Consider the following 11,188-nt stretch of genomic DNA (forward strand, 5'->3'; position numbering starts at 1 on the left):
GAACTCCTGGGTTAGAACTGAGCACATCTTTTTCTGTGACACAATTTTACTCATTTTGTTAGGTAGGAATTAACCTTTCTTCCCAAATTATACTTTTTAAATGTATTATAAAATTTAAGAATATACTCAAATTGCTTTTAAAAAATCCAAAAAGTAAGCATCTATAATCTACAAAATGTGCTTTTCTTTTCTCTTTTCTTATTTCCTTTCAATTAGGTGAAACTCATTTCACCTCAGACCTTACATTCCATATTGATGTCACTGCTATTTTTGGGACATAAGGTCATTAAATTCTACTCTTTCTGGACAAGGTCCTCCCAACTCGTCCCTGATGTTTATTACTGTTCTCACAGGGAATGGGACACAGGGCAGACCCTGTCCCTCACCGTTTCTCTGTGGAGGGTGGGCATCAGGCTGCCTTGAGAGCACAGGAGTCTGGTCCTTGATCCCCATGTCAAGGAAACCACATTTGTCCCCAGGCTTGTGGCAGTGGGGAGCTATGTCTTGGTTCCCCATCTGGGTCTCTCTGCCCGCCGGGCTCTGCTGCAGGGCAGTGAGCAGTAGCTCGGCCTCTCCTTCAGGCTGGGCTGTGGGGAGGGTCAGGGCAGCTTTGCCTCAGAAGTGGGAGTCTGAGAACCAGGCAGGGCTTCAGGGGAGTTTATTGCTTGTGTCATAAATCCATGTTCTGGGGACTTGCCCAAACTCCTGTTTGACCATCTACGTACAGTGACCATTGGTGATGGCTCCTGTGCCGGAGCCACAGGTGATATTGTACATCTTTCCTGGGGACACAGTTAGAGCTGGAGAGTTAACACAGCATGAGAAGTTTACCTTTAAATGAAAAGAAAAACAGGTCAGGGATGAAGGGGAAAAGTTCAGGGATCCCACCAAAGGCTCCCTCCCCGCAGTGAGTGAGGAAGGGGAGGAGGAGGCCAGGTCAAAGCACAGACTTTCCACAGTCCTCTGGCCTCAGGCTGATGCTGGTCTCTCAGGTGTCCCTCTCCCTCCTCCCCCAGCCTCTGGGGTGAAGGGTGTGTCTGGTGGGGCATTATGCAAATATGAGCTCACAAACACCCTCATTCTGGGTCCTCTACTCAGTTTGTAGCTTCATTGTTGGGAGGTGGTTGGGGTGGTTGTGAGCTCTGAGTCTGTCCCTTCAGAGGACGCACCTGATGTCAGTTCTAACTCAGGCCAGTGAGCATGGGGCAGGGCCCAGCAGTCAGAATCATTGAAGTTGTTTCAGGCCTTGCAGCGCTGAGAAGATCCACAGCGCCCCCTGTTGACCTTCTAAACAGAATGTTAACTGTAGAAATTCAGCAGAACACAGGGCTACTAGGACAGGGTTGGGTTTTCTTGAAGTCCCTTCCCCTCTTCCCTCCTTCTTTCCTGTCACCCTATGTTCCTGAGGGCCAATTCAATGCCAAAAGAGATCCCCAGTTTGGGGTGTGATCAAGATGTAGACTTTACTCAGTACCAACAACAGCGATACAGCATGGCTATGGAAACAGCGCTGCTGTGGACCAGCCCAACTGTGATGCAGCAGAGCTGTGGAAACCGTGGGGTGTAGAACAGCTCTGCCACCAGGTGTCCCTGGGCCAGGCCACTCTGACTAGACAGCTCTGCTGGATTCCTCTACATTGTCCGCTTTGTGCCGCCCTGGTTTACTCCACTCTGCACTGGTCGGCTTCACTCTGCTCTAGGGAGACCACTCGGTGTTTCAGCTGAGCCGTTCAGACAGTCTTTATTCTTCAGTGGCAAGTGCACTCTCTGAGACACAGGGAATCCAGCTCATCCCAACAGGAGCCTCTGATCGCTGGTGTCTCACTGATCTTTCCACAAGCATTCTTGAAGTTGTCTTGGCCCAAAAGGCACTGCCCTGACAGGTCAGAATAGAGCTGCTGTGATTGGATGTGAAAAGCCTCCATCCTATTGTCTGACACAGAATTCCAGGAAACCTCCCTAAGGGCTGGCTCAGATGGCAGAAACACAGAGTGGGCAGGCAGGCAGGTTAGCCCAGAAGCAGGCAGTTCAGTAAGGAGGTAGTTTGTATGAGACGTTGCTACACAGAAAGGCTGCACATTTTTCTGTGTTCACAGCCAATCCAGGAATCCAACTGTGCCATAAACATTACAGAAAGCAAGAATACAGACAAATATATTATATATATTCCTAACAAAGTATATGTAATGCAGTTTCTCCTTTAAATTTAATTTGTATTGACTTAACCTGAAGTTTCCCAATTGAGACATTTAGGGACAGAAAAAAATCAGGTAAATCATAGTGTCACACGTTTCCCTCCCCGAACTCAGTGCTGGAAGCCTCGGGGAGTCATGCAGTGACACACCCGCAGCCTCTGACCTGTCCCTCACTGGGGCAGTCAGCCCAGGTATCAGCGGTCCTGGGAGCCAGTTCTAAATAAGATGTGTTCTCATGCATAATGACCCCATGAGCCAGAAAATGCATCTCAACATAGAGTTAAAAATTTCCTTCCAAATTCTGGTTGTACTTTGACATCAAGTCATTATAGTAATAGTTTAATATTTTAAATCACATTATTAGTGTTCCTGAATTTTTGATTGGAAAGAAATTGTGCCCTGAGATGTTAATCTGATTGAATTTTAAGCAGAAATTCTCAGGAAGGATTTTAGACATGTAGGAGATGACTTCTTTTCAAATATTAATATGTATAAAAATCTCACGAAGCGCTCATTAGAACAATCCTCGCAGCAAACACAGGTGTCTGTCTCTGTGGGTCTAGTCTGGGGAACTGCATTCCCAGCCAGCCCGAAGGTGAGGCTTCCACTTGAGTGGGAAAAGACATATGCATATGTTTTGAGCAGCAAATCAATGAGAGAAAACCTGTTGCTGCCCTTTAAACAGAAGAGTCTTGCAGGGAGTAGAGGGATCTGAGACTCACAGATGGTTAATATATTTGGGGTCCAGGACGTCCCCAGCATCACCCTAGAAAGAAGGGGAGAGAGAAAACCCAGCCTTTACGGGGTCACTCGGGGAGAAGGACACACCCTGTGAGACGGGAGGAGGTACATGGAGATGAGGCACTGGATGGAAACCAGGGCCGTGGAGCCAATCCCCATACTATGAGGATCATTTCCACCCTCTCTCCTTTCTTCTGCCTCTAAGGGTTCAGCCTTTCTGAATTTTGAGGAGGTTTTAGATGCACCTCTCCATGAGTTCACATCACTGTGCAAACATCAATATTACTATCCACATACACTGCACAGTAATAGTTGGCCTCATCCTCAGGATGGGCCCTGGTGATGGTGATAGGGGCTTTGTTCCCAGACAGGGATGATCCAGTGAGGCGATCAGAGACCCCAGAGGACCAGCTTTTTGTGTTATAGATGAGCATGTGGGGAGCCTTGCCTGGAGTCTGCTGGTACCAAGTGGGGTGTTAAACCCAGACAGATGTGTAGAACTAAGGCCACAGGTGAGTGTGACCATCCCTCCTGAGACACAAACAATGATGGCTCCTTGGTCACCACAGGCCGAGATCCACACATAAAACCAACAATAGCAGACAGACAGTTATTGTTGAGGGAAAGAAGGGTCACTCTGAGATGGTGCTTGTATTTGGTCTGAACTCATAAAGTGCAGAGTCCCTTCCTCTGACTTCAGCTGTAAACAAGGAGCCGAAACAGGGGCACCATCTGGGCCATGGTGGGGACACTCACAGGACACGGCCTCCTGGTCCTGGGCTCAGGACACTGCCTCCTGGTCCTGGGCTGGAGGGTGGTGTCCTTGAGGCCTTTTCATGCTTCCTCGGCCCATTGAGAGGAGAAAGTGCTTCATGCAAATCAGGTTCCCCTCTCCTGTCCTGCCCCAGTATCAGCCTGATGTCCCCTGGGGGTCATCTAAAAAGAGGGAGAATCTGGCACCTCACACAGACCAATGACCACACAGTGACTGAGACGCCCTGTGCTCAGCCTGTGCTGAGCAGCTGACATCTTCCTCTCAGTCAACTTCGTCATGACTCTAGTGACCTTATTCCTGAGAGTCTTACCTGCAGTGGCTGAGGCTGACTGATGAGATGTGTGTATTTACCTTTCGGCCCCAGGGATCTAGTTCATTTCAAATCTAACCCTGATCCTGAGAACATCTTCTTCCTTCCTCAGTGAGAACTCTTCCTCTCTTCCTTGAAAAGCCTTATCAGTTACTCCTTTCTCCTGAGTGAGACCCCAGGACCATCACAGTGCCAGAGTCTGGGGTTCAGAAGCAGTTTCAACCTCTGACAACATCTTGTGAACTTCTCCAGTAGCAGTGGGGGACCAGGTCTTGGGCTGTGCACTCACAGGGCTGCACCCCCAGCCTGGGGAGGGCAGACCACCTGTGCCCTGGGAAGACACGACTCTATGGGGTCTCTTTAATGTAACTGTGGGTTTTGACGAGCAAAGCTCAGAGGGTCACCATGAAATTATGAGACACCTGGCAACATCATATGTAACAAAATAAGAAGATACTTGTCTCATGATCAGAAATATAAAAAAACCCAACACCCTGTTGGAACGAGTTGGGGTTAACGTCATAGAACATTGAAACACTCACTTTCCCCATCTGCTGCTGTGGAGCAGAAGGAATGGGCAGAGTGGACAAGGGGTTTGCAATGGAAGAAACATGATCAGGAAGGTGAAGTGTCTCAGGTGACAGGTCCTGGATGGTGTGGCTCAGTTGGGTTGGAACACCAGACTGTGCTGGAAAGGTTGCGAGTTCCATTCCCCTTCCATGTGCCAACAGGAGGCAACCAATCAATGTTTCTCTTTCCCATCCATGTTTCTCTCTCTTCCTTATTCTTTCTCAAAGGCCTGAACAATGTCCTTGGGTAAAAATAAAAACATGTTAAAATCTCTCAAGTATTTGGAAATGAGGAATCATACAACTGGTGTTTAGCATACTTGAAATAAAAATATGATTTGCTATTCATTTTGAAATTGTTAATAAGTTTTGAGTTTAATTAAATGTGTATGACTTTTTTCTTTACCTTTGTATTTTAGGAGAGTCCCAACTCAGTTAACATTAGCTATTCATAGTGAAGTATTTCATGATTATACAACTATAGCTCTGATAGTGTAGATTATCGCTAAAAGTGTGGATTAGGAGTATAAATACAAAATAAAATAAAAATGAAAGGGCTGAAAACACAAACAATGTCAGTTTCTCTAAGTGACTAGAATATAAAAAAATAAAAAATAAAATAAGAAGAAGAAAAAAACTGATATGATAACAGAAAAAATGGGCTAATGAAATTATAACACATTTCATTATGAGTCAACTGGACACCGTATCAACAAAAAGTATCCCTGAAATTTGTCGCCCATTCAGATGTCTTCAGGTGTTTTGCGACACTATGGGTCAGTTAGTGTGTCCATGACACAAACGATGTGAGAATTAGGAGCCCATCAATTCCTATGGAGTGTGGAGGGGTGGTTAGACTGGACAGGAAACACACCAGGGGTGCCCCAGGAGCCCCTCACATGTAAGAAGAAGACTGAACAGTCTCCCTGTAGGTCCTGGGGGAGCTTTTCTCTCTGAAAGAACATGCTGGCTTCTTCACAGCTGCTGTCCCCCAAGTTCTAGGTCCAACATCCCCCAGACAGTGCACACATGCCCTTGTCTCAGTCCGAATGTAACCAGGGAGACAAAGCGGGTTTTCTTGATATAACATAGATCCTTCTTGCTCACATGTTGAATTGCTTGTGCAACAATCAGCTGTGATCATAAACAACATTTTCTATTAAGCTGATGTTCTTTGAATAGTAAGATGAGAAAATATGTTGAGGTGACCTGCTCTCTATATCATTGTATGATTTTTATTAAACAAAGTCCTAGACACTGTGGATAGCAAACCCAGAAGCATGTGCCCAAGGGCCCTGGGAGGACAGTTAGAAGAGAGAGAAAGTTGAATGAAAACCACCTGTGCCCAGATACTAGTAGCAATGGTCCCCTTCCCCTAATAATATTCCCCTGTCCCCTAAAGTGAAGGCTTCCTTCATTGACTGAAAAGGTAAAGAGAGAAGTCCAGGACATGGTGGAGCTGCCCAACACCTTTAGACCGAGACAGTCCCTGCCCAGGTGTCTCTGAGTAGTTGGGTAGCCTCAGTGATTCTGTTTGCGTTGGATCCCAGTAAGGAAGGAGACATTTCACTGAGCACCGAGGACAGATGAAGGAAAGGCCCTGAGCCCCCTGGTTTTACAGTACTCATGTCAGCAAAAGCCAAAACCCGGCTCGGGTAGGACAGTCAGGTGTACAGCCCTGATGAGACAGGATGCAGAGTGGACAGCAGGTTTTACCTCACTTCTCTGGAACTGCAGCCCTTGGGTGGCAGGGCATTGTCTTGAGCTATGTGATAGAAAGCATCAGCCTCCTCAACAGGCTGGAGCCCAGAGCTGGGCCAGGAGGCCATGTGCACACACCAGAAGGCAGAGATGAGGGCCGAACCCCAGAGGATTGTGAGCTAGAAGCTCTGTCCTAGCCCACAAGGTAGAGACTCTGTCTGGGACCCATGGACACCATTTCCATGGTGACCCCCAATGCGTCTGTTGCTCCTTGTGCAGGGAAACAAGCCTCAGATGTCAGCTCATCAAGATCTTCAAAGTGTAAGTGAAATAGGCAAATATCAGAAAGTTCTTGCTCCCGATATCCCATATCCCACCCCACACCCTGGACAGGAAAGCTCAAGGGGCTGTGAGAGGAGACGAGAGCCCAGTCAGTGCCAGTGGGAAGCTGCTCAGGGATCCCACTCACAGGAGTCCCTGTGCTCCTCAGTGGTGTCAGCTGTAGGGAACATTCATCCATGGACCCATGTCACCCAGTTTTCCTGGGCAGGCTCAGTATTTTTCCAGCAACTGTGGGTCATCCCGCCACTGACTCATGTACCAGAAAGAAGGGTTTGCCCCAGGCCTGGAATATTCCTTTCCCAAACCCTCCTCTGCCTGACTTCACAACAAAGGCTTAGGACGCAGCCAGGGGGCCAGGCCAGCTGTGTCCTGAGAGCTTAGTCCGTCATCACTGGGACACTCTGTGCCATGCGGGCTCTGAGCAGATGGGCCTGAAAGGGACAGGCAGGTCCCTGCTCAGAGCCCTGGCCCTGCAGAGTATGTTCTGTGGAGTCTGTCACCTGCCGGGATGTCACGAGATCATAACAAAGACTGAACGAAGAAACGGCTAAATTGTCTCATTTCAAGAGGCCGAGGGCAGGTCCCCAGGCCCCGGTTCCCACAGTGAACACCAGGCAGCTCTGCAGTGTCACCGTGACCACTGTGTGTTCAGTTTGGCCTCTGTGTCCCTGAGACTCTAGACGTGGGATGGGAAACTAGGAGTAGACCCATGATAAACCAGCAGGTCCCCTGAATATAGTTTACATACACAGAAATTATTTTAAAATGTTCAATTCTCTTGAAAGAAAACTTTGTTAGGCTGAGGTTTTTGTCCCACTTCCCCATCTGTGTGAGTCACTGTGAGAAGCACGACTGGGCCAGATCATACAGTAATAGTCGGCCTCGTCCTCAGGCTGCAGCCCAGAGATGGTCAGGAGACCGGCATTGGCCGAGGTGTCTTTGGATCCTGAGAAGCAGCTGGGGACCCCTGAGCCCTGGTGCTTGCTTGAGTCTGAGTGATACCGCAGAAGATACCTGGGAGGGCTCCCTGGCTTCTGCTGGTACCAAGATATCGTATAGCTGCCAACATTGAAACCACTGCTCAGGGTGCAGGTGAGTCTGGCTGTGGCTTCTAGAGATGCAGAGAGGGAGGGCGGCTGAGTCAGCACAAGCTGGGAGAGGGAACCTGCAGAAACACAGACACTTATTGGTGATGAGACAGACACCAGGGGAAACTTTATCAAGATTCTGAGCAAGAGGGGTGTAATATTGGGGGATTCCCAGCTATCCCAGGTCCATCCCTACCTGTGCAGTGAGAGAGGAGCAAGAGGAGGAGAGGAGTCCAGGCCATGGTGCACACAGCCCCTGAGCCCACAGTGGTGCTGGGCTGCCCAGGCCTCCTTTTCTCCCCACCATCTGCCAGGGGAGGGGCTGTTCATGCAAATGTGTGTCCACCCTGGGGCTGCCCAGCCCCTTTTGAGCCCTGGAGCTGGAGCTCAGCTCACACCCCAGCAAAGGGAGTTGGAGTTTGGTTTCACCCCTTGAGGGAACCCTGGGGGGAAGCACCTTCTCACACCTCACAAAGGTCCTTGCTCAGGGGACTCTACAAGGTCAGAGTGAGAACAGCTGCTGAGTCCCCAGTCAGAAGCACAAGCCACACCCTGAGGCCCAAGCTCCACTGAGTGAATGCTCCTCAGTGAGCAGCTGTGAGGGGGACTCAGGACAGTCCTACAGCACCTCCTGCTGGTCACAGGGCACACACCTCCCCATGGCCCAAAGTCCTGGGACCACAGCTGGTTCCCACACTTCACCAGGTCGCTCTTTCTACACACACCCGTGTTCTGATTCCTAAAAACGGACCTCACGTATGATGTAGAGCATCCACTTCTGGAATTTATCTGAAGCAAAGGAAAACACTACGTCAAAAAGTTACATGCACTCCCAACACCACGCCGGTACTGTTTATAAGAGTAAGGTCATGGGGACAATGTAAATGTTCATCAGTGGGTGAATATATATGAATATTATTCATCGTAAACACAGATAGACCTTCAGGATGATAAGCCAAGTAAAGCAAGTCTGACAGAGGGTGACAAACACCAGATGATCACAGTTACAGGTGGAATTAAAACAAAGCCAATAACCCAAAACAAAAAATGAAAAAAATCCACAACCAAACTGAACTAAAGCGAGCAACCAACCAACCAAACTAACAAACAAACGAAAAGCTCACAGACACAGAGAATGGACTGGTGTTTGCCAGAGGCTGGGAGTGGGAGGTGGGAGAAACGGCTGCAGGAGGCCAAAGGGCACGGACTCCCAGCTGGAAAGGTAAGACCGTGAGCAATGGGGACCTGACCGTTTTTGTCCTTTGGTCCATCCTCCTTCCAAATCCCCTGCAGTGAGTGACTGTCACTAGGTGCTCAGGAAGGGAACCACTGTGTCTAATCCTCCAGTGACAAAGGTTTTTCAAATACCATGGATAGCTTCTTCATGTCTATAACAAGCTCAGAGAAGGAGAAAATCGAACCTATGCATCAAACTGTCTAATGATATTGAATTCACTGTTTCACAATAAGATGGCCTATTCCATGGTGGGCAATTAATTCTTGTTTCTGGAAAATAGCAGTGTATCCTTTATTAACAAAAGTTTATGCAAGTGAATTAGATAAATTATGGGGTTTATCTGCCTTATAGAAATTCTCAGGGAATTAAAAACATCAATCAAGTTTTAAATATATATTTGAAACACATCTAGTATATTAGAAATGCCCATGATTTACCCTGTGAATTATGGAGACAGTTTCTCTGTCCTATGATTTGAATTCCCAAACCCAGAAAATAGGTGACAACGTATGACAGTCCATTTCGTGGCTCAGGAACACCGCACGTGTAGCTCAGAGAAACAGCAATTTTGGCATATAGACACTAAGTACATAGATTTATTAATAGGTTCAAGTAAAGTATTACTAAACTTATACATCTAAAGAGCACACTGCAAATAACCACCATACTATCAAAATCTGTGAAGAACTTAAAAATGTGGTGCAATAGGCCACCTCATACTCTTGAAACTGCGACCCTGTGGCCGAGCCCACACACCCTCCCATGTGCCGGCACAGCCGACATCTGATGGGCGAGGCCCTTCTGAATCCTCTCTGTTTCCAGGCCATGCTGTCTCTGCTTTATAAATGCAGTCTGTTTGTTACTAGGTAACTGAGATATCTAAATAACAAAACATAACTTCAAAGCCCCTCTAGTTTCCAGGCAGGAATGTTACTATGTGGGAAATGTCTGCTAGTTTTGAGTAGAATTGGTGGCATGCATGAGAGAAGGACACAGGACTTGAGAATACAGACAGAGACGTGTCAGTGTGTGCAGGCGTCAGCAAGGGAAATGGAGAATCACCTTCAGGCGTGACCAGGGCGCTGTACCTGCGGGTGTGGGCTCTGCTGAGTTCCCTCCCAAATAGCTCGCCAGAGGGCCCAGGCCAAGAAGTGCTCAGATGTGGATTTACTTCTTGAAAAAGCAGGTGCTGTTTCTCTCTCAAATCAGGGGGAAGGAAGAAGGAGGTGTAATAAGCAGCACCAGGGATGGAGGAGGAGGGTATATTTGGAGTCATAGGAATCTTAAAAGTGACAGAGATGCTGAAAAATACACAAAAATATGTTTACTGATGTTTTCTTTTACTGTAGGTTCGTTAGGTGCTAACACACACCAGTGTCACCGTGACCACTTTGTGTTGAGTTTGGCCTCCATGTCCCTGAGACTCTAGAGGTGGGGAGGAAAACTGAGATTAGACCCATTGTAAACCAGAAGGTACCTGAGAGTATATTTACATACACACAAGTTATGTTTATACATACAAAAATGTCAATTGTCCTCAAAGAAAACTCTGCTAGGTTAACGTATTTGTCCCACTTCCCCCTCTGTGTGTGTCACTGTGAGGAGTACCACTGTACCCAGTCATACAGTAATAGTCGGCCTCATCCTCAGGCTGCAGCCCAGAGATGGTCAGGAGCGCTGCATTGGCCGAGGCATCTTTGGATACAGAGAAGTGACTGGGGACCTCGGAAGCCTGGTGCTTCTCTGAGTCTGATTTATACCACAGGAGGTACCGGGGAAGGCTCCCTGGGTTCTGCTGGTACCAGTTTACGTACCTGACACCAACACTGAAGCCACTGCTGAGGGTGCAGGTGAGTCTGGCTGTGGCTCCCAGAGATGCAGAGAGAGAGGGCGGGTGAGTCAGCACAGCCTGAAAGAGGGAACCTGCAGACACAGACATTCACAGGTGCTGGGGCAGGAAAAATATTTAAGCTGCATGAGGGTCTAAGCCTAAAGGGCTGACAGAGGATTGGTGGGTGACCTTGGGCATCTGAATACTCGCTGTACCTGTTCAGTGGCAGAGAAGCACGAACAGGTGATGGGTCCAAGTCATGGTGCAGGAAGCCTCCTGTGGCCCCATATGAGGTCTGAGGTGGGCTGGGCCTCTTTTATCTCCCCCATTGGCTGGGAAGAGGAGCAGCTCTTCACTCTTATTTGTTTCCCCCAATGATGATGAACCTTTTCCACTCTG

The 11,188-nt window shown here is 48.1% G+C and overlaps 1 gene segment (V, D, J or C); it reads right to left on the reverse strand.

The window, feature by feature from the left end:
• Positions 1-7,427: 7,427 nt before the first annotated feature.
• LOC123810854 lies at positions 7,428-7,963 on the reverse strand. The segment is given in 2 exon segments: positions 7,428-7,798; positions 7,918-7,963. Coding segments are annotated over 2 exon segments (417 nt in total).
• Between the last annotated feature and the right edge of the window lie 3,225 nt (positions 7,964-11,188).

Source organism: Phyllostomus hastatus, unplaced genomic scaffold, assembly GCF_019186645.2.
Source record: "Phyllostomus hastatus isolate PE091 unplaced genomic scaffold, TTU_PhHast_1.1 phas_scaffold_760, whole genome shotgun sequence".
NCBI classification, from domain to species: Eukaryota; Metazoa; Chordata; class Mammalia; order Chiroptera; family Phyllostomidae; genus Phyllostomus; species Phyllostomus hastatus.